Genomic DNA, 26,204 nt, shown 5'->3' on the forward strand with positions numbered 1-26,204 from the left:
CATTGCAAACGAGGCCCGGAGTGGCCAAGTTCACAGGGATTCTGAGGATCATGTCAGTAAACAGGACAACTTGATTGATATCGAACAGTGATGCATCTTCCGAAGAAACCGTATCTCATGATAGATGTGTTAAGCTATAAAAGTGCTGTTGTTTTTAGTATGGACTTGTCAATAATTCTATCCTACTTACGCTATGGATTTTGTCAAGAAGCAATTCGGAAATGCGGAAGTTGCAAGTTGAGGCTAAGTCTGGCTATCCCATAGGACATAAACAATGTTATAGAACTTGATAGATAAAAGCACAAGGCTTCAATACCAACATCGCCTGTTATTCAAAGGAGATTGAGGAATGTGAACAGCTTCAACATATTCGCTAGATATTTTCCAGCAAGTTACTCTCAAAGTTGGGGTGTGCATATGGAAAAGTCTGGCGTAGGAATCAGAAACAATAGTTTATGATGTAGCCGGTGTAAAAAAAATCCAAAGCATCATGCATCATTGATTGGGAAAAAGAGAATTGAATCGATCACATAATGCAAAGAGAATTCACCATTATTATTGATCCGTGGAAATGAACTTGACAGCAAATCTTTTGAATAAAGTTTGGTTAGGTATCCGGTGCTTAAGAAAAACATCAAGCTGAAATAAAGTAAAAGAGAATCATTTGAGTGAAAGGTATCTTCTGGTGATTTTAATAATTGCTGCTGCTAACTGCATGGGACATGCCCTACCCCCAAAGCTGTCTAGGATAAAGAAACATCAAGTTCAGTATGAACACCGAATGTTCTAGCTCGATGTCTCTACAGAGATTGATACAACTTCAAGTGACATGGATGTGCTATCTATCGATTCTTCACTGGCTTCATCAGGTAGTCCATCTTCAAATGCACAAGGATTTTGGCCGGTCTGAGAGAAACTTTGAGATTTCCTTAGTCCTTCAAGCTCCATGGCAACCTCTCTCATGGGAGGCCTCTTTCTCCCATTCATTTTCAAACACCTCATGGCAAGCATTGCTACTACAAGAACCTCCTCGGCCTTCGCTTCATTGGCCACAACAGGATCTAGGATCTTTGACAAACGGCTCTCCTTCATTAGCATGACAAAGCTAGCAACTAGATGTCTTCCGTCCTCATCTCCTGAGAAGGATGTTGGCTTATGCCCCGTAAGTAACTCAACAAGCACAACTCCAAAACTGTACACATCACTTTTATCTGTGAACTGACTGGATCGGAAGTACTCCGGGTCCAAGTATCCAAAGGTCCCTTGCACAGCCGTTGTCAGGTGAGTTTTTTCTAATGGAACCGGCCTTGAGGTACCAAAATCAGAGACTTTTGCAGCGTACTTGTCATCCAGCAGAATGTTTGACGGCTTTATGTCTCGATGATAAATGGGAATTGAAGCTGCAGAATGCATGTACGCTACTGCTTGAGAGACTTCACATGCAATTCTATACCGGTCTTCCCATGAAAGGGAACAATCTTTGTCCTGCTGATGAATATGCTGTGACAAGGTGCCATTAGGGACGAACTCATACACTAGTAAAGGAAGCTTGGTCTCCAAACAACATCCTATCAATTTTACAATGTTCCGATGATTAACTTGTGATAGAACAACCACTTCATTGATAAAATGCTCAGTTTGGTCCCTGTTGATGATCTTTGACTTCTTCACAGCAACTATGGTACCATCTGGCAGCATCCCTTTGTACACTGTGCCGAATCCTCCTTGACCAAGAAACCGGCTTTCACTGTAGTTATCTGTTGCTCTTCGCAGATCTTCTTCAGAGAATATTGCTGCTCTTCCATCTCTTCCATAAGGTGCGAACTTTTGTTGCAACAGCAAACCACCATTTTGCTCGAACAGTTTCTGCTTGGCAATTCTGTCTCTCTGCTTCCTTAGATATCTTTTTTGGTAAGTTGCTTCCTTAGATATCTGTATAGCCAATAGCTGAAAAGCGAAAGACACAAGAATCCCACACCAATGCCAGCACCTAAAGAAAACAATAAGTCTATAAGGAAACGAGATAACACATTATAGTTCCATCTATTCAAAATGCTCCTAATGATTCGCCTGAGATGACCAATCCGATTTTACTATTCCCAGGTATGAAGCACGTCGGAATACTAACTTGCATGCTCTCCTAAGTCAGCCAATGTATGGGTCGTTGAAGTAGATAATAAAACTCCCTTCTACATCACTTTTCTCTAAAGCAAACTCATAACGAAGCCATCTAAAATATTCCAATTGCTGCCTGCAATTTCTTTGTTACTTTGCCAATCCTAAAGGAGTACTATCACATCACTGCAACATCCGTAGTGGTGACAGCGTTCAATCACAAAACATAGCTTAGGGGAGAATAAACCATGGGCTTAAAATGTCATGTCACAAAATGAAGAAGTAAATGATAAATATTTGCATGAAGCCACAATAAAAAGAGACAGCAAAGAGATTCATGTGTTGTATTTCAATCTATAAACAAGGAAGAATCATCAGAGAGATCAAGAGCGTCAACTGGAACATTTAAACAAGACCGGAAAGTGCCAAATAGATAAGATGCGGAGAGAAAAAAGGCGTAGTGTACATGAGTGCAAAGAAAGTGCAACGGTCCGAAGTGTAGTATGCAAAATTGCATGCGTAAGAAAATGCAATAATTTCACACTCGAGATTTTTCTCAAGTATTGGATGCATAATTTTGCTTAACGAATGTATCTCTCCGTGCATTAGTCACGGCCAATATAAATACAGGAAAAGGGTAATATTTTCTGATCGGGCTTGCAGAGTTGCTGGACAGAATTAGCAGAGAGACTGATGGCTACCTATAACGAGAACCAGCTTGAAAGGAAACTTCTTCTGGTCAGGCATGCAATTGAGGCCGTTTCGTAGCCCACCTTCGGCATATCCATTGCAACAATAACAGAAGGAACTCTTGGAATTTTTTGCACAATTTAGGGGAATGAGGATGGTACTAAAAGGGCATAGTGCAGAGGTGTTCGTCATCGGATTTGCTTCCAGAACGCTTTGCGCAGCAACACCGAAGCTTTCCGAAATTGAATCCACAGAATCGTTGTGTGTCACAAAATATGTAAGCAAGGATTTAACCCCATTAGCTGTCTCGTCAGCACTTGGGCATGCGCATCTTAGTGGAATCATCAGCGGTACACCTATCCTAACATCCATGGGGCCGGAATAGTAGTTCTGATCTTCTATAGCCCTGTAAGACAACAGGCCCTGGAATTTATCCTTGGCTATGACGTAATAGGTGTCACCCATCACCACAGTGTAATTGGCCTGGTGCAAGTAAATACTTCCAGTGCAATCGCAAGGAACTGGAACTATGACCAACTTATCAGAAGGCATCACTTCGGCAGCGGATTTGATGTTGTTGATTTTGGCCATGTCCGATGCATCTGAGTGGAGCAGCAATGCGATGGCGAGCGGTGAGTTGTATAGAGAGGTAGATCGAAAGGTCAGGAAGGCCTGGCATTGAGTTTGAGGGTCATTGCAGGGGTAACCTTTGCCTTCAGCTAAATTGAAAGGGCAGTTAAGTTGGTTATTGTCAACATATTGCTGGTGACAGTAGGATATGCGATCAAACAAAGAAAAGAGTAATAGGATCGGTGATAAGATTGAGAGGGAGGACAGATCCATGGTTTTGGAATAACTGAGATATGGCTTGTGCATAGGTTCGACTCTTGTATGCAAAGAACCAACAGCTTTATTGATGAAAACACCAAGCGCAAAGTTGCCGTGGCTGACACGCCTGTAGAAAATCACCTTCAAGACCAATAAATGAAGAACCGCGACTACAAGATTTCCATAAAATCTGAAAAATCCACTCAATCCCGCGGAAACGTAGCGGTACACTTGCAGAGTTGACTGTTGACTGTTGACAGTGACGGTGCCATTTTTCGACAAAATAGCAAACCCGAAGAACTGTCCAGCATTGCTCTGAAACAGGTTTCGTGTGATTGTTAATTAATTTATTATGCGCTCTTCTGTGGTTATTCTTCTTTTGCTGAAGTACGACTTCCTTCCCTTTAGTTATCCGTGGGATGCTCATTAAGATCCGAAGAGAACATTTTGCTTCCTTAGTCCATCGGAAGGTTTACATTACCGGCAGGGCCGTAAATGGATAAAGTATGGTTGTCTCAAATTTGAACACTCCATGGCTCAGTAAACAGCACTAGGCCCTTCCATTTCCAACATGAAATGAAAATAAGTTCGGATTAGAAGAAAACCAAGAACTTCACAATAAGAAATAAGCAGAGTTCTCATGGTTGAAACCGACTGGCAGATAAAAATCGCCTTCAGGACAGTTCCACCAGTCTTGCAAGATTAGGCACGTTCATCCTTTCTGAGCGTGCTGCAACATTTGCCTTGATCTAACTAATCGGCAAGAAATTATCTAGCCAGTCGTTGGCTTTGACTCTACTTTAGACCCAGAAGAGACGCGCAGGTACCAGCGCACCACACAAATTATTGAAGTTTCTAGGTAAGTTGGGTTGCGTGCCAGTGACAAATTCGTGGCTGCTCTGAATTATCGACCCCAATTGTGGCCGTTCTTTTCCATGAAGTTACGTGGATACAATTAGCAATCAGCTGTTTGGACAAGGAACAAGTTTGAAGTTTCAAAATGAATGATGATCAAGCGGTTGAGCTCCATCGAGTACGTGATCGACTCGACCCTAATATTAATTGAAGACCGAACACTTGAATTCCCAAGAGATGGAGCTCGAGCACCGCTTTTCATTTCCTTGAACTCAACTTAACTCGATTCAAGTAAAAAGAAAATTCACCTGACATAGAATTCAAGGTCGAGCTCTTCGGCTTTCAAAATGCATGAAAAGTGAAATAAGCACACGGGTCCAATCTGACCAATATGGAGCAGCTGTTGAAACTGGAAAAAATTAGTATTTTGAACAGCTCACAAAGAACTTGAATGTCAACAACTTTTGTTGAAATTTTAACGTGGAAACTAGTCTAGGCTCTTGCAAATTAAGTCAACACGGAAGCATGAATAAATAAATGAGGAACAGAAAAGGAGAACGTATAGGCTAGAGCTAAAGAAAACTCTATACTTTTCTTTCCTCTGGCTTTACCCTATTTGTGGGCCCTTCTTTGTACCGGTTAAAGAAAGAGGAGTTCAATATTGGCCGAAGGGGGACGTCGACCAGCTCCAGCTGGAGTATGCAGTACTTGGTCAATCTGGTCAAAGATAAGGCCCAAAAACAAGAAAGCAATACATGTATATGTGCGTGTATATATATAGTTTAATAATAAATACATATAGAGTATTATATCCAAATAATTATTTCACTGCCTAAGAAGCTAAACGCCTAATTGTCTTTGTAAACACAAATAAGTCTACGTTCTCCAATCGAGATGGGTTTCATAAACGATTGAAACCCAAGACATAATTTAATAACTTTTTTTTTTGGTAAAACACAAAAAATGAAACCCTGTACATATTTCAAATTAGGCATCGGGTGTTCGGTCATCAGATCAAAAACCATTTGTTTCATGACATATGCTTTCACCACTTAAAGATTGAAGATATGGTCTACAATCACGCTTTTCTGATTTTGTAGGAAGGCTGCTGAAAATTGACAATGGAACATTGAAATAACAGCAGAGAGGAGATAAAAAGCTATTAATCAATGAACCGTACAGACAAACTTACACATGGCCAGAACAAAGGCATTTTGATTTCCCATCCCTCGGCCTAATTTCGATCCCTTCCACAAACAGCCCTTGCGGATTGCAAGATACATTTAAGCTCTGCAAAGCATCTTCAATTCACATAAGCAACAAGAAGTCGGACTAACGTCGTCTTAATAAAACAAGATTCACTGTTTCAGCAAATATAGTATGCGCAAAGCAATAAGCTTAGCACTTATTCCACCATCTGTGCTATCCTGTTTCCAATAAAATGGTGAGCTTTTTCCCCAAAATTTGAAGTAGGAAAACACATTTCACGTTAAATAAAAGCAATAACCATGAGATTTGAACCAAAAGAAAAATAAAAGGGATAATTTTTCAATACCACCTCAACTTCAAAACCATTGCCTATTGACCCTGAAAAATTTGTGAAGTTACAAATTTCCCCATAAACTTTGATATTTTGTTGCAATCGCTAGTTATTCTATCTATGTAGGCATTAAATGTCACATGGAAATAAAATTCCTCATTATTATGTTTTTTTTTTTTCCTTTAACCTAAAGATCTCTATCGCATGGTTAATAAAGCTAACAAAACAGAGAAGATACATGATTGATGAAGTCAAGAAAATTCAGCAGAGGTTTTTTGGTCAAAAGAACTGAGTTAATCCATCGTTAGATAACACTTACCAGCCGTGCATACGGAAAAATAACCACGGCAACAAAATTATCAAAATTCAGGTGTAATCTATGACTTTTCAAAGTTACATGGCCACTTTTAACGGTCCCAATTTAATCCTCATGCTCTTTGCACTGTGTATCCAGTGATTCAATATATCTATTCACTCTTTGCTCCAATCCATTTGAATCTTGTCATTTTCAGATGAAAGATCTATTCTTTCTTTCTTGTTCACCCTCAATTTATCATTCTTTATGGACGTGAACCAAGAGTTGGTCCATACAATTCAATCCACCTCTCACGTTCAAATGGAGAGCCTGTGTGCAAAAGAAGTATGTTCAGTGGAAGCCGCAGCATGATCATAATATGACAATGGCTTCTTCTCGAAGAAACAAAATGCTCTCACTCGGTTCAGGTGGGAAGAGACGAAGAAACATGTGCTGATGACACCGCCTTTCAAGTCGACTACTCGACAATTTTTGTTTTGGCAAGCCAAATTCGCAGTGTTTCAAAACGTGCAGGTGACGGCACATCACATGAATCGCATTTCAATATTCTATCAAGTCTAACATGAAGAACAGTTATCGCATATCACCCCCTCAATCCGCGACAAAAAATGATAATACAAAAAGATTAGGAAGAGGTGGTTTGAGGTGGGAAGAGGGTGGGGTGACTTACGATTTTGCCATGGCTGACGAGAACTAGGTTGTCACAGAGGCCGAAGTAGAGCTCCTTCAGCGATGGAAACGCTCCGGGTAGACCCATTAAACGGATGGGTCGGGTCAAGTTTGGGTCATGTCATAAATGGTCCGATCCAAGAGACCCATTTAACCTGTTTATGACTCATTTATTGTAGTGCAAATTTTTTGACCCATACCTAACCCATACCCAATCCATTTAACAAAACCTAAAAAAGCTTTTATATATATATATTAAAAATGGTATTGCTAACATGGTTTTATACAATACAAATTTAATGGATAATTTTTATAATTTAAAATAATTAATTAGAAAAATCGAATTTTGATTATTTTTTTTTTAAATTAAAATTTTTAAAATTTTTTATTTTATTTTTTAAGAATATAATTTTTAATTTAATTTTCTTTTTTTTTTTTTTTTTCTTCCTCTTCTTTGGCCGACCATCGGCTAAGACGACACCGGCAACTAGCCACGGAGCGAGCCGGCTTGCCCGACTCGTCAATGCTAGCGAGCTCGAGCTCACCCCTCGCCAGATCTGGCGAGGCTGGAGCCTCACCCAACGCCAGTGAGTTTGAGTCTCGCCCGATCGGTGAGGCTCGGGCCTCAACGAACGTCGGCGAGGCCTATGCCTTTGGCAAGCTCGAGGCTCGCCCGACACCGGCGAGCTCGAGGCTTGTTAGATTGGCAGGCTCGAGCCTCCGCTAGACATTGGCGGCCTCCGCCGCTAGATCTCGGAGCTCGAGGCTCGGCATCGAGCTCTCGAGCTCGCCCCTTGCCGGATCTAGCAAGGCTCGAGCCTCGCCCGACGCCGGTGAGTTCGTGTCTCACCACATCGGCGAGGCTCGAGCCTCATTGGGCGTCGACGAGGCCTCTGCCTTGCTAGATCCGGTGAGCTTGAGGCTCGCTTGGCGGTCGCCGGCCATCGTTGTGCCGGCGACCGAAGGAAGAAGAAAGAAAAAAAGAAGAAGAAAAAAAAGGAAATAAAATTAAAATAAAAACATAATTATAATTTCGGTTTTTATAAAAAAAAATTGTAAATAAAGAGAGAAGAGAGAGATTGTGAGGTTTTGGGTGAAAATAGGTTCTAAATCCAACCCATTTAAGACCCACTGAAGATCACCTATCAAAATCTTTAGTTGTTAAACCCATTTAACTACCTTTTGTCAAAAAATAAGTGACTCATATATGACCCATTTATGATTTAAATGGATCATAAATGGGTCAAAGACCCATTTTGATACCTCTAGCTCCGGGGACCGTTTGGGTGCACTCAAGTGGCAAGAACGAGGCCCAGACCACGTCGGAATCGCATGCCCATTTGAAATTCGGCGACAGGGTCGCGAGCCTGCACACGTCGGCGGGGCTTGTGAGGGAGACGACTCTCGCGATGCACCCTTCAGGCAGGGCAGAGAAGTCGGGACCGTCTCGACCCTTTGCTTCTTCGATCACCGCCATTGGAAGAGCTCCAAGAAATAAGCGCGGCTAAAACTGCTTAAAGTGGACGCCTTTCGAAGAGAGGACTGTGATTCAGGCGTGATTCGTTGTGTTTATAGAGAGAGAGAGAGAGAGAGAGAGAGCGCGTATCAATGGACGGTGAAGTCTCTGCATCAGCACACGCCAGCAAAGGACAAGCCTGAAAGTGGAAAAGACAGTAAATAGGAAAAACATCTAAAGAAAGTGATAAATATATTGGATTTTGCGTGGCCGTCCTTCTAAACCAAAGGCTAACTCCACGCTTCACTGGGCTAAAAAAAACGAATGAAATTCTTGTTAATAAGCGGGCCTTGGTAACGAATATTCAGGTGGTTAAATATACTTGATAATAAAATCTTGTGATTACATATAACTCAAGAGAGGCCGAGTATCGCAAATTGCAATCTTTCCATAAAGAAGTGGACAAATCGAAATGCGTGGAAGCTAGCTCGAAAACTATCAAACTTGCCACCTAACTAGCACCGATATCGACTCGTGACATGCGACACGACACGACACGAAGATACGTTGTTTTTCAAAAAATAGAGAATTCTAACACATTGGAACGCGTATATTACATATATATTTTTATATATACAAAATAAATTATCGTTTTTATGATTATTTTAATCAAATTAATTCGATTCAAATTCAAAGATAAATAAATAACAAAAATAGCCTAAAATGACATTGCACTAAAAATATTAATCCATCATTTATTAATATCATTTTTTTTTTAATTTAACAAATTCAATTCTATTCTAGTAATCCATAAAACTTGGAGGAAAAAAAAAAAAGCAATTCACATTCTGGACTTGCATATCAAAAGAGAAAATAATAAAAAAAAAACTTATGAAATGAATTGTGTATCACGGGAGCGAAGAGTCAAAAGAGAATAGAAGATTATGTTTTACTTCTTTTCCACTTTATTATTTTTATTATTTTTTATATATTTATATTTTGACACTTTATTATTGAATTTTTTTAAAATTGACTTCATGCATGTCGGAATCATGTGTTAGAATTCCGAACTTGCATGTCAAAATTTCATAGTCACATGTTAAAGAGTGCGAGTAGAGTTAACTAGGTGTTGGATTCCAACACCTATTGATTAACTGTCAAAAAGTGTCAAACACGGATCAGAGTCTCTGACATGAAAGTTTCGAAAGTGTCAATGCTTTCTAACTTGCTAACAAAAAAAAAAAAAGGATTAATCGTTCACTTTGAGAGAGAAGAAGGGACGAAACGTTAACATTTTTGTTAGCTTATTTTGCATGAGATCATAAATTCACGTCATGTCCTGAGTAGAGCTATTACTAGCACTCCAAAAGAAGTTTTGAAGGATATCCATCTCAAGACGAAAACCCATCTTATTCCAGTTCGGACCTTTGTGCCGCACCGGGAAGTGGCGCCCGAGCCCGTGACCCGAGGAAGACCAGAAAAGAGAAAAAAATTGGAAAACTGCAACTTTGAGCATCTGCTTCGTGTGTACGGTCGTGGTCAGCAGCTTCGAACAGACAATTCATTGTCGAATTGAACCAAGAACATTGAACTGAGCTTCGAACGTGATCGATTCCAAAAGATGGTAGAGATGGGCGGATGCCTGAGTAAGTGCATCGAACATGTACTCTCTCTCACCACCCCTCGCGACGCCACCCGCTTCTCTGCCATCTTCCGCACCTTCCGCTCTGATTCTGACACCGTCCGGCACAAGTTCCTTCCCCCTTCCTCCCCATTTTGACCTGATCATCTCGACATCCTCACCGCCACCGTGCAATCACAAATTACCTAGGAAAATTGTCCAAAAAGTCTTTAATTTATTGAACATTTGTCAATTCAATTATAAACATTTCAATTTTATGAATTGAAGTCTTAAACATTTTCATATTTTATCAATTAAATTCATTCAATCAATTTTAGTCATAAATTGTTGATGTGGAAGCCCATTGTCGTCCACATAACATGACCGACGCTAACAATTTTTTTTAATTTCAATTTTTTCTTCTTTTCTCTTTTCTCTCTTTTTTTTTTTTTTTTTTCCTTTCATGCTTGATAAGGGCAGTGAAGCCCTCGCCAAATCTAGGTGAGGGTCAAGACCCTCACTTGCTAGACTGACGAGGGTCGGCGGCCCTTACCGGGCTATGACCAATGACCCTTGCCAAACTTAGTGGAGAAAAAACATAGAAAGAAAAAGAAAGAAGAAAAGAAATAACATATAATATATTAAAATATTCATTTAAAAAAAAAAAAATTGTCTACGTTTGCAACGGCCGTCCTATGTCAGTAATTTCCATTTAAAATTGGCTAGATGACTCAATTGACAAAAAATGAAAATGTTTAGAACTCGATTGACAAAATTGAAATGTTTATGTCTGAATTGGCGAAAGTGCAAAAATAAGTTTAAAACTTTTTAGATAGTTTTCCCCGAATTGCATCCATACAAGTTCTTGAAGCCGACATAAAAATTACGTACAATTCCATGACAACAAATTAATGGAGTTATTTGGTAAGTTGGGTTGTGCCAGTGACAGATTAGTGGCTGCTCAGAAATGTCGACCCCCATTGGGGCCCTTGTTTTTCATAAAGTACCGTTAATATAGTTAGCAATCAGTTGTTCAGACAAGGAGCAAGCTCGAAGTTTCAGATAGACTGATGATCAAGCGGTTTGAGTTCCATATAGTACATGATTGACTCGACCCTCATATTAATTGATGACCGAACGCCTGGATTCAAAAGAGATGGAGATGGAGCTTGGCTGCATAGAGCTTCTCATTTCCTCCAACTCTACTTTAACTTGATTCGAGTCAAAAGAACAATCACCTAACACGGTATTCAAGGTCGAGCTCCTTGGCTTTAAAGATGCATGAGAAGCGAAATAAGCACATGAGTCCAATCCGATCAGATTGAGCATGTAGCAGCCGTAGAAAATGGAGAGAGAATTCGGTTGCCCTCAAGGAATCCTTCAAATGATCTCGAACAGCTCATGAGGAACTTGAACATCAACAGCTCCAGTATAGCACAAATTAAACAAACCTTCATGCACATTTTGAATTAGGTGTTGGGCGTTTGCTCAACGGATCAAAAACCATTCGCTCCTGGACATATGCTTAGCCCACTTGAGATTGAAGTCGATATAGATCACAAGCACGCTTTCCAATTTTGTAGAAAGCTGCTAAAAATTGACAAAGGAACATTGAAAGAACAACAACAGAAAGGGAAAGTACAGACTACAGACAAACTGGCTCCTTCCCTGCACAGAGCTATTGATTGGAATTCATATGCTGTCGAGATGTATTTGGATACCGAGTATGGCAGGGGATTCGCCAGTGTCTTTTGATTTCAAAAATAAAAGATTAAGTTTATATGTACCAAACTGAGCTTGGTTTAATTTTCTCTCAAATCACACCATTAATCTCTAGCCCCTTCATTCAATCATCTTCAATTGACTGTCTTAACTCGAGAATGCAGAATTCTCATTGCAAACGAGGCACGGAGTGGCCAAGTTTCACAGGGATTCTGAGGATCATGTCACTAAACAGGACAACTTGATTGTTATCAAACAGTGATGCATCTTCTGAAGAAACCGTATCTCATGATAGCTGTGTCAGGCTATGAAAGTGCTGTTGCTTTTAGTATGGAGTTGTGAATAATTCTATCCTGCTTATGCTATGGATTTTGTCAAGATGCAATTCGGAAATGTGGAAGTTGCAACTTGAGGCTAAGTCTGGCTATCCCATAGGACATAAACAATGTTATAGAACTTGATAGATAAAAGCACAAGGCTTCAATACCAACATCACCTGTTATTCAAAGGAGATTGAGGAATGTGAGCAGCTTCAACATATTCGCTAGATATTTTCCAGCAAGTTACTCTCAAAGTTGGGGTGTGCATATGAAAAGTCTGTAGTAGGAATCAGAAACAATAGTTTATGATGTAGCCGGTGTAAAAAAAATCCAAAGCATCATGCATCATTGATTGGGAAAAAGAGAACTGAATCAATCACATAATGCAAAGAGAATTCACCATTATTATTGATCCGTGGAAATGAACTCCCCACCTTAATTGACAGCAAATCTTTTGAATAAAGTTTGGTTAGGTATCCAGTGCTTAAGAAAAACATCAAGCTGAAGTAAAGTAAAAGAGAATCATTTGAGTGAAAGGTATCTTCTGGTGATTTTAATAATTGCTGCTGCTAACTGCATGGGACATGCCCTACCCCCAAAGCTGTCTAGGATAAAGAAACATCAAGTTCAGTATGAACACCGAATGTTCTAGCTCAATGTCTCTACTGAGATTGATACAACTTCAAGTGACATGGATGTGCTATCTATCGATTCTTCATTGGCTTCATCAGGTAGTCCATCTTCAAATGCACAAGGATTTTGGCTGGTCTGAGAGAAACTTTGAGATTTCCTTAGTCCTTCAAGCTCCATGGCAACCTCTCTCATGGTGGGCCTCTTTCTCCCATTCATTTTCAAACACCTCATGGCAAGCATTGCTACTGCAAGAACCTCCTCCGCCTTTGCTTCATTGGCCACAACAGGATCTAGGATCTTTGACAAACGGCTCTCCTTCATTAGCATGACAAAGCTAGCAACTAGATATCTTCCGTCCTCATCTCCTGAGAAGGATGTTGGCTTATGACCCGTAAGTAACTCAACAAGCAGAACTCCGAAACTGTACACATCACTTTTATCTGTGAACTGACTAGATCGGAAGTATTCCGGGTCCAAGTATCCGAAGGTCCCTTGCACAGCCGTTGTCAGGTGAGTTTTTTCTAACGGAACCGGCTTTGAGGTACCAAAATCAGAGACTTTTGCAGTGTACTTGTCATCCAGCAGAATGTTAGACGGCTTTATGTCTCGATGATAAATGGGAATTGAAGCTGCAGAATGCATGTACGCTACTGCTTGAGCGACTTCACATGCAATTCTATACCGGTCTTCCCATGAAAGGGAACAATCTTTGTCCTGCTGATGAATATGCTGCGACAAGGTGCCATTAGGGACGAACTCATACACTAGTAAAGGAAGCTTGGTCTCCAAACAACATCCTATCAATTTTACAATGTTCCGATGATTAACTTGGGATAGAACAACCACTTCATTGATAAAATGCTCAGTTTGGCCCCTGTCGATGATCTTCGACTTCTTCACAGCAACTATGGTACCATCTGGCAGCATCCCTTTGTAAACCGTGCCAAACCCTCCTTCACCAAGAAACCGGCTTTGGCTGTAGTTATCTGTTGCTCTCTGCAGATCTTCTTCAGAGAATATTGCTGCTCTTCCATCTCTTCCAAAAGGTGCAAACTTTTGTTGCAACAGCAAACCACCATTTTGCTCGAACAGTTTCTCCTTGACCATTCTATCTCTCCGCTTCCTTACATATCTGTAAAGCCAATAGCTGAAAAGCGAAAGACACAAGAATCCCATACCAATGCCAGCACCTAAATAAAACATTAAGTCTTTAAGGAAACTTGGAGATAACAAATTCTAGTTCCGTCTATTGAAAATGCTCCTAATAACTTGCCTGACATGACCAATTAAATTTTACTGTTCCTAAGTATGGAGCATGTCAGAATGCTAACTTTCACGCTTTCCCAAGTCAGCCTATGTATAGGTTGCTGAAGTGGGTAATAAAAGTCCCACCTACATCACTTTTCTCTGAAGTAAATTCACAACGAAGCCATCTAAAATTTTCCAATTTGCTGCCTGCAATTTCTTGTGTACTTTGCCAATCCTAAAGGAGTACTGTCACATCACTGCAACTCCCTAGTGGTGACAGCGTTCAATCACAAAACTTAGCTTAGAAGACAATAAACCATGGACTTAAATTGTCATGTCGCAAATGAAATGAAGAAGAAGTAAATGATGAATATTTGCATGAAGCCACAATACAAAGAAACAGCAAATGAGATTCATGTGTTGTATATCAATCTATAAGCTAGGAAGAATCATCAGAGAGATCAAGTGCGTCAACTGGAGCATTTGAGCAAAGACCGGAAGTTGCCAAATAGATAAGATGCAGAGACCAAAAAGGCTTAGTGTCCATGGGTGCAAGGCAAGTACAACGGTCCGAACTGCAGTATGCAAAATGGCATGCATAAGAAAATGCACTCGAGTTTTTTCTCAGTATTGGATGCATAATTTTGCATTAACAAATGTATCTCTCGGTGCAATAGTCAAAGATTTTTCTAACCGCCATCATCACAGCCAATATAAATACAGGAAAAGGGTAATCTTTTCTGATCGGGCATGCAGAGTTGCTGGACAAATTAGCAGAGAGATTGATGGCTACCTATAACGAGAACCAGCTTGAAAGGAAACTTCTTCTGGTCAGGCATGCAATTGAGGCCGTTTCGTAGCCCACCTTCAGCATATCCATTGCGACAATAACAGAAGGAACTCTTGGAATTTTTTGCACAATTAAGGGGAATGAGGATGGGAGTAAAAGGGCATAGTGCAGAGGTGTCCACCATTGGATTTGCCTCCATAATGCTTGGTGCAGTGACACCGAAGCTTTCCGAAATTGAATCCACAGAATCGTCGTGTGTCACCAAATATGTAAGCAAAGATTTAACCCCATTAGCTGTCTCTTCAGCACGTGGGCATGCGCATTTTAGTGGAATCATCAGCTGTCCACCTACAAGACTTGCCACGGCAGAATAGTAGTTCTGACCTTCTATAGCCTGGTAAGAGCACAGGCCCTGGAATGTATCAATGGCTACGAAGGAAAAGTTTTCACCCCGGCCCTCAGTGTAATTGGCCCGGTGCAAGTAAATGCTTCCAGTGCAATCACAAGGAACTGGAACTATGACCAAGTTATCAGAAGGCATCTCTTCGGCAGTGGATTTGATGTTGTTGATTTTGGCTATGTCCGATGCATCTGAGTGGAGCAGCGATGCGATGGCGAGCGATGAGTTGTATCGGAAGGTAGATCGAAAGGTCAGGAAGGCCTGGCATTGAGTTTGAGGGTCATTGCAGGAGTAACCTTTCCCTTCAGTTACTTGGTTTGAGCAGTTAAGCTGGTTATTGTCAACATGTCGCTGTTGACAGTAGGATATGCGGTTAAAAAAAGATAAGAGTAATAGGAACGGTAATAAGATTAAGAGGGAGGACAGATCCATGGTTTTGGAATAACTGATATTTGGATTGCACGTAGCTGCAACTCTTGTATGCAAAGAACCGAAACTTATATTGATGAAAACACCAAGCGCAAAGTTGCCGTGGCCGACACGCCGTAGAAAATCACCTTCAAGACCAATATTTGCAGAATCAAGACTGTTGACCGGCATCCAGCGCTGACCGTATAGTTAGACATGTGGAGTTGACTGTTGACGGTGACTGCCATTTTTGACGAAATAGCAAACTTGAAGAAACTGTCCAGCATTGCTCTGCCATTTATGCGCTCTTCTGTGGTTATTATTTTTTTTTTTGCTAAAGTACAACTAGGATAAGCATGGTTCGAATTGAGCCGGTCCACCCCCTAATTCTAGGACCAATCTACACAGTGCTGGTCCTTAATTTTTGGGACCAATGATTGATCCTATTGAACTTGGGATCAAGGACCGAATCAACCCAGTGGGTTCGGTCCGATTCCAAGGTCAACTCGGATCAATTGATAATTTAATTTATTTTATTTTTTTTACTCCCTGAAAATGCAATCGAGGACCGAATCGACTTATTGGATTCAGTCCGGTTTCAGTATCAACTCAAGACAAACTAATAATTTTTTATTTTATCTTTTGTACACCTTGAAAAGGCAAATGAGAACTAAACTGACATAATGGGTTTGGTGACGAGCAAGGTTAGCAAAGAGAGAGGAGCGATGAGTGTTGAGTATCAAGTGGAGTGAGCATCAAGCGTTGAGTATCGAGCGGGGAGCAACAAGTCAGGCGAGCATCGAGTGGCGAGCGGCATGAGTAACCTAAAGCGAGCGAGGCGAGTGCCAAGTGACAAGCGGAGAAGTTATTTTTTTCAATTTTGGCAAATCGAAGAAGAGAACCAATAAGACAAAATAGAATGAGTATTAGAGCAAAATACCGTGAGAAGTTTTTTATGCCATTTGGACACCATGAGAAGTCCTTGCAAAAACATTTTCCTCCTTTGTATATTATGACCATTAACGCTGTAAAAGATATTAAAAATCGAAGTTATTAAAAAATAATATAAAATTACTTGAACTTTTCACTAAAAAGTTATTTAATGTTATTAATGCCGTTTATTTTAGGGCTTTTGCTATATAAAAAAATTATAAATAATATATTAGATATATAATATATGTAGAGTCAAGGTTGATCCGAATTGAACCGACCTCAAACTTTCAGGATGGAAGACCAATCCACACAATGCTGGTCTAGAAATCCGAGGACAAAAGACTGACCTAGTCTCCCTGAGAACTGGACCAAGACCGGCAGGATCGGTCCAGTCCAAGATCGGTCTAGGGTTGACCATAAACCGATACTTATCCCTAAGTACGACTTCCTTCCCTTTAGTTACTGGATCCAAAGAGAACAATTTGCTCCTAAGTCCGTCGGAAGGTTTACATTATCGGTGGGGTTGTAAATGGATAGAGTATGGTTGTCCCAAATCTGAACACACTCCATGGCTCAGTAAACAGCACTAGGCCCTTTCATTTCCAACATGAAATGAAAATTAGTATCTTGAACAATTCACATGGAACTTGAATGTCAACAGCTTTTGTTGAAATATTAACGCCGAGACTAATCGGAATCTGGCAAATTAAGTCAATGCAGAAGCATCGAAGAAATAAACTATGAACAGAAAATGACAACCTAAAGGCTAGAGCTAAAGAAAACCCCATACTTTTCTTTGGTTTTCTTTCCTCTGGTGTGGGCCCTTTCTTGTACCGGTTAAAGAAAGAGAGGAGTTCATTGGCCAAAGGGGGACGTCGACCAAGCTGGAGTGAGCAGGATCTTGGTCAATTTTAACAACAAATACATATGTGGCCGACCTTTATTATTATCTCCAAAGAATTATTTCACCGCCTAAGAAACTGCACGCCTTATAACGTGGATCAGTCTTTCTCTAGTTGAGTTGGATTTCATAACGATTTAAATTCGAGACATAATTTAATCACTTTTTTTTGGTAGAACACTAAAGAAAGGAAACTCTGCATATTTCAAACTAGGCATCAAGTGTTTAGTCACAAGATCAAGAACGATTTGCTTCATTACATATGCTTTCACCACTTAAAGCATGAAAATATGGTTTACAAGCATGCTTTTCTGATTTTGTAGGAAGCTGCTAAAAATTGACAATGGAACATTGAAATAACAACAGAGAAGAGAGAAAGGGCTATACAGACAATAATCGTACAGAGGGTAACTTATTCCGATCAGGCATGAAGTGTTGCTGGACGGAATTAGCAGAGATTTGATGACTACCTATCACGAGTACCAACTTGAAAGGAAACTTCTTCTGGTCAGGCATGCAATTGAGGCCATCTCGGCTCCCACCTTCGGCATAACCATTGGGACAATAACAGAAGGAACTCTTGGAATTCTTTGCACAATTAAGGGGAACGAGGATGGGAGCAAAAGCATATATCATAGAGCTCTCTGTGAGCATATTTGCCTCCATGACATCAGCGAGGACACATCCGTGGATTTGGAATAAGTGAGATTTGGCATAAACGTCTGTTGCAGTTTTTATGTGAAGAACCAACCTGTCGTAAACGCAAGAGCAAAGTTGCCGGGGTTGACTGGCCATAGAATTCCGCCTTCAAGACGTCATGCATGACTCATGCTATGAGTGTTTTATCAAGCCTGCTATCACTCCACCGTCCTCAACGACCAGGAAAAGGGAGCTAAGAATTGTCACGGTTCCCTTGCAGACAAAAAAGAATCACCCGTCCTGCAAGATATTGGAGCACTTCAAATTTTATAAGTGTTACGGCATATGCGCATGCTCGGTTCTCGCAGAAAGAGGCAAGGAACAATGTGCTAGTTTTTCATTGCTTTTGACTCTGCTCTTTAGGTCTTTCTACCCCAGAAGCGCCTGCATCACATAAATCACATATTGATCTTTTCTAGAAGCTAAAAGAAAACGGTTTTTTTTTTTTTTTTTATTTTCTTTTTACGGATTGGGGCGGTGATATGTGATTACTGTTCTTCACATAAGATTCGATAGAATTTAGAAGTGTGATTCATGTGATGTGCCGTGGCCTGCACATTTCGAAACACTGCGAATTTTGCTGGCAAATTTTTTTTTTCCTTAATGGGTGGGGTTTTTAGGAGGGGGCAGCGCCTAAAAATAGAAAAGAGGGGATGTTCGTGGAAGGCCTAGAAATGACACGACAGAAAGCCCAAACATCAACTTTCATGCTCCTTTGGTCCTTTCTTTGCTTTGGCCCAATTCGCTAATAATTGCTACTAAGGTCGAGGCAATATCACGTGGGTCATGTGTGCCAAAGAAATTGGATTACATGGTTATGAAGAGAAGCCATACTGAAGTTCTCATTGACCGCCGCTTCATTACTCTTGTGAAATTGATATTGCCTGATGCAGAAGCGGCTTCTCTGTTCTTAATAGATTGAGGGGCAGAGAAATTTGCAATCAAGAAGCATGCGCTGTATGTATTCAGCAGCAAAGTATATGCTGTGACCATCAGTGTATTTTGAATAATAAATTAAGTTCAAATGTACCAGACTGAGCTTGGTTTAAAAAATTGATCTTGTTCAATCATCTTCAGTCAACTCGGTCTTAACTTGAGGGTGCAAAATGCTCATTGCAAACGCAGCATGAAGCAGCCACGTTTCCCAGGGATTTTGAGGATCATATCAGTAAACAGGACAACAGTGATGCATCTTCTGAAGAAACCATATCTGATGAGTGATGATAGCTGTGTTAGGCTATAAAAGTCCTGATGTTTTTAGTATGAACTTAGCTAAATAATTTTATCCTATTATGCTATGGATTTTGTCAAGAAGCAATTCGGAACAGAAGTTGCAAGTTGAGGCTAAGTCTGGAACCTAATAGATAGAAGCACAGGCTTCAGTACCATCCTCACCTGAAGGATTACTCAGAGGAGATGAAGAAAGTGAGCAGCTTCAACGTATTTGCTAGATATTGTCCAGCATGTTGCTCCAAAGTTGATGTGCGCATCTAAAAGTCTATAGTAGGAATCAGAAAGGATAGTTTATGATGCAGCTGGTGTGAAAGATATCCAAAGCACTACTCATCAGTGATTGGGAAAAAGAGAACTGAATCAATCACCTAATGCAAAGAGAGTCAACCATTAATATTGATCCATGAAAATAAGCTCTCCCACTTTAATTTACAGCAAATCTTGAGAATAAAGTTTGGTTAGGTATTCAGCGCTTGAGAAAAACATCAAACTGAAGTGAAGTAAAAAGGAATCACTTGACTGAAAGGTATCTTCTGGTGATTTTGATAATTGCTGCTGCTAACTGCATGCTACCTATGCTATCTCCAAAACTGTCTAGGATGAACGAACGTTAAGTTCAGTATGAACACCGAATGTTCTAGCTTATAATGAGATTGGTACCAGTTCTAGCAACAGGGATGTGCTATCTATTGATTCTTCATTGGCTTCAGCAGGTAGTCCGTCTTCAAATGCACAAGGATTTTGGCTGGTCTGAGAGAAACTTTAAGATTTCCTCTCCATGGCAACCTCTCTCATGGTAGGCCTCTTTCTCCCAGTCAATCTCAAACACCTCATGGCAAGCATTGCTATTGCAACAACTTCCTCTGCCTTTGCTTCATTGGCCACAACAGGATCTACGATGTTTGACAAACTGTGTTCCTTCATAAGCAAAATAAAGGTAGCAACTAGATGTCACCCTTCATCATCTCCTGAGAAGGATGTTGGCTTCTGCACTCAATTAGCACGTCTTCGAAACTGTACGTGTCACTTTTACCTGTGAACTGACTAGATTGGATATATTCCGGGTCCAAGTATCCAAAGGTGCCTTGCACAGCCTTGTCAGGTGAGTTTTGTCAAATTGAACCAGCCATGAGTTACCAAAATAGAGACTTTCACGGTGTACTTGTCCTCCAGCAGAATGCTAGACGGCTTTATGTCTCGATGTTAAATGGGAATTGATGCGACCGCTCCAGCGATTTTGCATGCGATTCAATACCTGTCTTCCCAAGAAAGGAAACAATGTTTATCCTGCTGATGACAGGGCACCATTAGGGATGAATTCATATACCAGTAGAGGAAACTTAGTCTTCAAACAACATCCTATCAATTTTACAATGTACCAATGATTAACCTGTGACAGAACAACCACTTCATTAATAAAATGCTCAGTTTGGCCCCTGCTGATGGTCTTTGACTTCTTCACAGCAACTATGGTACCATCTGGTAGCATCCCTTTGTAAACTGTGCTGAACCCTCCTTGACCAAGAAACTGGCTCCGGCTGTAGTTATTTGTCGTGCTTTGCAGATCTTCTTCGGAAAATATTGTTGCTCTTCTGTCTCTTCCATAAAGTGAGAAATTTTGTTGCAACAGCAAACCACCATTTTGCTTGAACAGTTTCTCCTTGACAATTCTGTCTCTTCGCTTCCTTAGATATCTGTATAGGCAATAGCTGAACTGCAAAAGACACAAGAATCCAATACCAATGGCAGCACCTAAAGCAAACAATAAGTCTATAAGAAAACTGTGAGTTAACACATTCTAGTTTCGTCTAGTCAAAATTCTCCAAATAATTTGCCTGACATGACCAATCCAATTTCACAATTCCTAAATATGGAGCATGTCAGAATGCTACATACTCTCCCAAGTCAACCTATGTATTTTTGAAGTAGATAATAACTCTCTTCTACATCACTTTTCTCTGGAAGAAAATTCACAAAGAAGCCATCTGTATTTAAAATTTGCTGCCTGCTTGGTCACTTGGCCAATCCTAAAGCTGTACTGTCACATCAATGCAACATCGCTAGTCGTGACAGCATTCAATCACAAAACATAGCTTAGGAGAGAATAAACCATGGACTTAATAATGTCATGTTGCAATTGAAGAAGTGCATGAAGTCACAACACAAATAGACAGCAAATGAGATTCACGTGTTGTATTTCAATCTATAAGCTAGGAAGAATCAGAGAGATCAAGTGTGTCAAATGGAGGATTGGAGCTAGACAAGAAGGTGCCAAACAGATCAGATGCGGAGAGCAAAAAGGCTTGATGTACATGAGTGTAAAGATAGTGCAACAGTCCTAAGAGTGGTGTGCAAATGTGCAAAACGCATGTAAGCAAATGGAATAATTTCTTGCTCAAGTTTTTTCTTTAGTATTGGATGCATTGTTTTTCTAACTGCCTCTTCCAATCAGACAGGAAGTGTTGCTGGACAGAATTAGAAGATAGATTTGATGACTACCTATCGCGAGAACCAGCCTGAAAGGAAACTTCTTCCAGTCAGGCATGCAATTGAGGTCATTTCCTGGCCTACCTTCGGCATATCCACTGGGACAATAGCAGAAGTTACTCTTGGAATCTTCTGCACAAGTGAGGGGAATGAGAATGTTTGATAAAGGTTATATTAGATCGGGTTCCATCATCATATTTGCTCCATAACACTTTGCACAGTGACACCAAAGCTTTCTGTAATTGAATTCCCAGAATCGCCCAGTGTCACCAAATATGTAAGCAAGGATTTAACCCCATTAGCTCTCTCGTTGGTACTTGGGCATGCGCATCTTAGTGGAACCATCAGCTGTGCACCTACAACAAAATCCTCATTTGTATGGTAGTTCTGATCAAGTAGAGCCTGGCAAGAGGACAGGCCTTGGAATGTATCACTGACTGTGGGGGAATAGGTGTCACCCTTGGCCACAGTGTAAGAGGCCTGATGCAAGCAAATTCTTCCAGTGCAATTGCAAGAAACTGGAACCATGACCAAGTTACCATTAGAATAATTTAAATATTAAACCACGCTTTCATCTAATAGCTTAAGATTTTAGAACGGTTGGCAGTGATCCCACAAAATCTCACATGATATCAGAGTATGAGGTTCTAAGTTTGAATCTTTCTAGACTCTTATTTATCTCCCTAATTAAATATGTCCATGCTTAGTACTAGGCCAGAAAAAAAAACCCAAGTAAGCATGAGGGGGAGTGCTAGAATAATTTAAATATTAAATCACGCCTTTATTTAACAGCTTAAACTTTTAAAACAGTAAACAGTGGTCCCATAAAATCTCACAGTTACCATAACTTATCTTTTTGGCAGTGGATTTGACGTTGTTGATGGTGGCTATGTCCAAGGCGTCTGAGCCAAGCAGCAGAGCGATGGTGACCAGTGAGTTGTACAGTGAGGTGGATCGAAAGGTCACGAAGGACTGGCATTGAGTTTGAGGGACATTGCAGTGGTAACCTTTCAGTCTAGATTAATGTGAATGAGCAGTTGTAACTGCTTATTGTCAACGTATGGATGTTGACAGTAGGATATGTGATTAAAAAGCCAGTCATTGGTTTTGACTCTGCTTTTCTAAGTCTTTCCTTTATCCCGAAAGAGGCGCCAGCACCAGCACATCACACAAATTGCTTTATATATTTTCAATGGAGTCTTACATTCCCCTCAATACCAAAAGAGATGGTTGGAGTGGGAAGATGAGGAATAATTTTGCAGATGTTTTAAAAGAAACCAATCAGAGTGTTTGAGCGTGTCTGTGTTGACTTTACTGAAGTCTACATCTAAGTTCCATCATTTCTGCAGAAGGCATTACCAGATCAAAAACATACGCTTCATGAATTGGTAGAAATCTACGAAAAATTGATAAAAGTCGATATTGATCACAGGCTCGCTTTCTGATTAGGTGGAAAGCTACTAAATATTGACAAAGGAACATGGAAAGAACAACAGCAAAACAGAGAGAAAAAGCTCTTAATCAAGGGACAGTACATACAAACTTACACATGCCCTGCATAAAGGCACTTTTATTTCCCATCCTTGGGCCTAATTTCGATCCCTTCCACAACCAGCCCGGCCTTCCAGTTACCCCCCTTCGTCTCCATGACGCTCATTTCAACCTCCCCATCTTGTCCTTCCTTTGTCAAGAACTCACCTAACTCTATCTCTGACCACCCATCTTGTCTCTCTTTAGGATAGTTCCCACTCCCCTCGGCAGGTGCAAGCATCAGTGACCCGCCAGCATGCCTGAATCTCTGCCTGGACTGCCATCCGCGCGTGTTGTTCTCTCTAGATAAGTAAACTGAGTGCTCACGCTTGCCCGCTTCATCACCAGCAAATCTAGCTTCCACCTCAACAGGCTGGAATTCAAATCCATGAGATGCTGGGGTAATTTTGAATACCAAGTATGCTGCATAATGGGTTTCGGGCGACAGCATGCCAGAACTAATCATGCCTCTAATTTCGAGCCAGCATACATCGATGAGCTCAGCCACTTCTGCAAACCTGTTCATTCACAAGGACATTCCATAAGATCATCACCTTGAAGGTGAAACAACAGAGGATTTATTTAGGGACGAACAAATGAATGCTACTTACATTTTCTTCATGAAACGAGAGTGGACGAAATAATGTATTACCTGGAGTTGGGCAAGCAAGTCCATGACCAGTAAATCGGAGTATCACCCCATGTTATAGACAGGGCCCTTGCAGATAGCATGATACATTTCTTTCCACTGTGCCTGTCCAGCGAATAGCTCTGCAAAGCATGTTGGATTCACATAAGTAACAAGAAGAACTGACAGCGTTTTGAGAAAATGAGATTCACTTTTTTTAACCATCTGTGCTGTCCCCTTTCCAATAAAATAGTGAGCCTTTTCGCCATAATTTGAAGTAGGAAAACACATTGCACGTTAAATAAAAGCAATAACAATGAGATTTGAACCAAAAGAAAAATAAAAGGGATAATTGTTCAATACCACCTCAGCTTTAGAACCATTGCCTGATGACCCCAGATAAATTTGTTAAGCTATAAATTTCTCCATAAAACTTCGATATTTTGTTGCAGTCACTAGTTATTCTATCTATATAGGCGTTAAATATCACATGAATATACACTTCATCATTATTATTATTTTTTTTCGTTCTACCTGTTTCCAGGGTAAAATAGTCATAAGAGGGTTACTAGGGTTACTCATATATATATTCTTGTAATCCTTTTTTGATTAAGTGAATACAATACATAGAATACTCTATCTTCAACACTACCAAAAGATCTCTATCACATGGTTAATAGAGCTAACTAAAGAACTGAGTTAATCCATCGTTAGATAACACTTACCGACCGTGCAGACAGAAGACTAACCACAGCAACAAAATAATCAAAATTCAGGTGTAATCTGTAACTCTTCAAAGTTACATGGCCATTATTCAATGGTGCCAAATTAATCCTCATGCTCTTAGCACTGTATATTGGAGTGATTCAATATATCTATCCACTTTTTACTCCAACCCATTTGAATCTTGTCATTTTCAGATGACAGATCTTTTCTTTCTTTCTTTCTTCTTCACCCTCCATTTTATCATTCTTTATCTTGTGGACGTGAACAAAGAGTTGGTCCATACAGTTCAATCCGCCTTTCACGTTCAAATGGAGAGCCTGTGTGCAAAAGAAGAATGTCCAGTGGAAGCCGCAGCATGATTACAATATGACAACGGCTTCTCCTCGAAGAAACAAAATGCTCTCGCTCGGTTCAGGCGGGAAGAGACAAAGAAACATGTGCCGATGACACCGCCTTTCAAGTCGACTACTCGACAATGAAAGAACAATTTTTTTGTTTTGGCCAGCCAAATTTGCAGTGTTTCGAAACGTGCAGGCGACGGCACATCACATGAATCTCATTTCAATATTCTATCAAGTCTAACATGAAGAACAGTTATCATCGCACATCACCCCCTCAATCCGCCAAAAAAAAAAAAAAAAAAGTGGATAATACAAAAAGAATAGGAAGAGGCGGTTTAAGGTGGGAAGACGGTGGGGTGACTTACCATTTTGCCATCGCCGATGAGAACCGGGTCGTCGCAGAGGCTGAAGTAGAGCTCCTTCAGCGACGAAACGCTCCGGGAGACCGTCTGGGGGCGCTCCGGCGGCAAGAACGAGGCCCAGACCACGTCGGAATCGCATGCCGACTTGAAAGCCGGCGACAGGGTTGCGAGCCTGCACGCGTCGGCGGGGCTCGTGAGGGAGACGACTCTCGCGATGCACCCTTCGGGCAGCGCAGAGAAGTCGGGACCCTTTGCTTCTTCGATCGCCGCCATTGGAAGAGCTCCAAGAATTAAGTGCGGCTAAAACCGCTTAAAATCGACGCCTTTCGAAGAGAGAGAGAAAAGGTGGCGTGTCAATGGAGGGAGAAGTCTCTGCATCAGCAACACGCCAGCAAAGGACAGCCTGAAAGTGGAAAAGAATATTTTCAAAAGACAGAGTAAATAGGAAAAACATTAAAAAAGGGATAAGTATATTGGATTTTGCATGGATGTCCTTCTAAATCAAAGGCTAACTCCACGCTTCAATGGGCTCAACAATACGAATGAAATTCTTGCTAATAAAAGCGGGCCTTGTTAACGAATATCCAAATTACTGGTTAAATATACTTGACAATAAAATGTTGTGATTATATATAACTCGAGAGAGCCCGAGCATTGCAAACTGCAATCCTTTAAGTTCCTTAAAGAGGTGGACCAAGTTGAGTTACGTGGAAGTTGGCTCGAAAACTACCAAATCCGCTCCCTAAGTAGAAT

The 26,204-nt window shown here is 40.6% G+C and overlaps 4 protein-coding genes across 4 annotated transcripts; all 4 read right to left on the reverse strand.

Annotated features, from left to right (window-relative positions):
* Positions 1–590: 590 nt before the first annotated feature.
* Positions 591–3,766, reverse strand: LOC104429498 (wall-associated receptor kinase-like 10). The gene is made up of 3 exons (XM_039300117.1): positions 2,817–3,766; positions 1,921–1,990; positions 591–1,885 (listed from the first exon to the last, which is right to left on the reverse strand). Exons 1-3 carry the CDS (start codon positions 3,679–3,681, stop codon positions 787–789), a joined length of 2,034 nt encoding a protein of 677 aa, XP_039156051.1. The 5' UTR covers positions 3,682–3,766; the 3' UTR covers positions 591–786.
* An 8,750-nt stretch (positions 3,767–12,516) lies between these two features.
* On the reverse strand, positions 12,517–15,859 carry LOC104416508 (wall-associated receptor kinase-like 10). The gene is made up of 3 exons (XM_039299725.1): positions 15,761–15,859; positions 14,807–15,554; positions 12,517–13,955 (listed from the first exon to the last, which is right to left on the reverse strand). Exons 1-3 carry the CDS (start codon positions 15,857–15,859, stop codon positions 12,781–12,783), a joined length of 2,022 nt encoding a protein of 673 aa, XP_039155659.1. The 3' UTR covers positions 12,517–12,780.
* A 4,781-nt stretch (positions 15,860–20,640) lies between these two features.
* LOC104456918 (wall-associated receptor kinase-like 9) lies at positions 20,641–22,427 on the reverse strand. Its single transcript, XM_039299454.1, has 2 exons — positions 21,877–22,427; positions 20,641–21,129 (listed from the first exon to the last, which is right to left on the reverse strand). The coding sequence occupies exons 1-2, from the start codon at positions 21,920–21,922 to the stop codon at positions 20,660–20,662; spliced, it is 516 nt and encodes a 171-aa protein (XP_039155388.1). The 5' UTR covers positions 21,923–22,427; the 3' UTR covers positions 20,641–20,659.
* Positions 22,428–23,245: 818 nt separating this feature from the next.
* LOC104416625 (F-box protein At2g02240) lies at positions 23,246–25,786 on the reverse strand. Its single transcript, XM_018861964.2, has 3 exons — positions 25,455–25,786; positions 24,047–24,165; positions 23,246–23,912 (listed from the first exon to the last, which is right to left on the reverse strand). The coding sequence occupies exons 1-3, from the start codon at positions 25,722–25,724 to the stop codon at positions 23,435–23,437; spliced, it is 867 nt and encodes a 288-aa protein (XP_018717509.2). The 5' UTR covers positions 25,725–25,786; the 3' UTR covers positions 23,246–23,434.
* Positions 25,787–26,204: the final 418 nt, after the last annotated feature.

The sequence above is a fragment of the Eucalyptus grandis genome, chromosome 8 (assembly GCF_016545825.1).
Source record: "Eucalyptus grandis isolate ANBG69807.140 chromosome 8, ASM1654582v1, whole genome shotgun sequence".
NCBI lineage: Eukaryota > Viridiplantae > Streptophyta > Magnoliopsida > Myrtales > Myrtaceae > Eucalyptus > Eucalyptus grandis.

What these genes read in the sequence shown, in the direction of transcription:
- LOC104416508 (XM_039299725.1), bottom strand. Translation starts at nt 15,859, where the DNA reads ATGGCAGTCACCGTCAACAGTCAACTCCACATGTCTAACTATACGGTC. An exon ending in TGCAAATATTGGTCTTGAAG is followed by an intron (nt 15,555 to 15,760) that starts GTGATTTTCTAC and finishes TACTGTCAACAG; the next exon opens with CGACATGTTGACAATAACCA. An exon ending in CAAGCTGGTTCTCGTTATAG is followed by an intron (nt 13,956 to 14,806) that starts GTAGCCATCAAT and finishes TGTTTTATTTAG; the next exon opens with GTGCTGGCATTGGTATGGGA.
- LOC104456918 (XM_039299454.1), bottom strand. Translation starts at nt 21,922, where the DNA reads ATGCCTGACTGGAAGAAGTTTCCTTTCAGGCTGGTTCTCGCGATAG. An exon ending in CAGGCTGGTTCTCGCGATAG is followed by an intron (nt 21,130 to 21,876) that starts GTAGTCATCAAA and finishes TGTTTGCTTTAG; the next exon opens with GTGCTGCCATTGGTATTGGA.
- LOC104429498 (XM_039300117.1), bottom strand. Translation starts at nt 3,681, where the DNA reads ATGCACAAGCCATATCTCAGTTATTCCAAAACCATGGATCTGTCCTCC. An exon ending in CAAGCTGGTTCTCGTTATAG is followed by an intron (nt 1,991 to 2,816) that starts GTAGCCATCAGT and finishes TGTTTTCTTTAG; the next exon opens with GTGCTGGCATTGGTGTGGGA. An exon ending in CTATACAGATATCTAAGGAA is followed by an intron (nt 1,886 to 1,920) that starts GCAACTTACCAA and finishes AAGGAAGCAGAG; the next exon opens with AGACAGAATTGCCAAGCAGA.
- LOC104416625 (XM_018861964.2), bottom strand. Translation starts at nt 25,724, where the DNA reads ATGGCGGCGATCGAAGAAGCAAAGGGTCCCGACTTCTCTGCGCTGCCC. An exon ending in TCATCGGCGATGGCAAAATG is followed by an intron (nt 24,166 to 25,454) that starts GTAAGTCACCCC and finishes CATGCTTTGCAG; the next exon opens with AGCTATTCGCTGGACAGGCA. An exon ending in ACTTGCTTGCCCAACTCCAG is followed by an intron (nt 23,913 to 24,046) that starts GTAATACATTAT and finishes GTGAATGAACAG; the next exon opens with GTTTGCAGAAGTGGCTGAGC.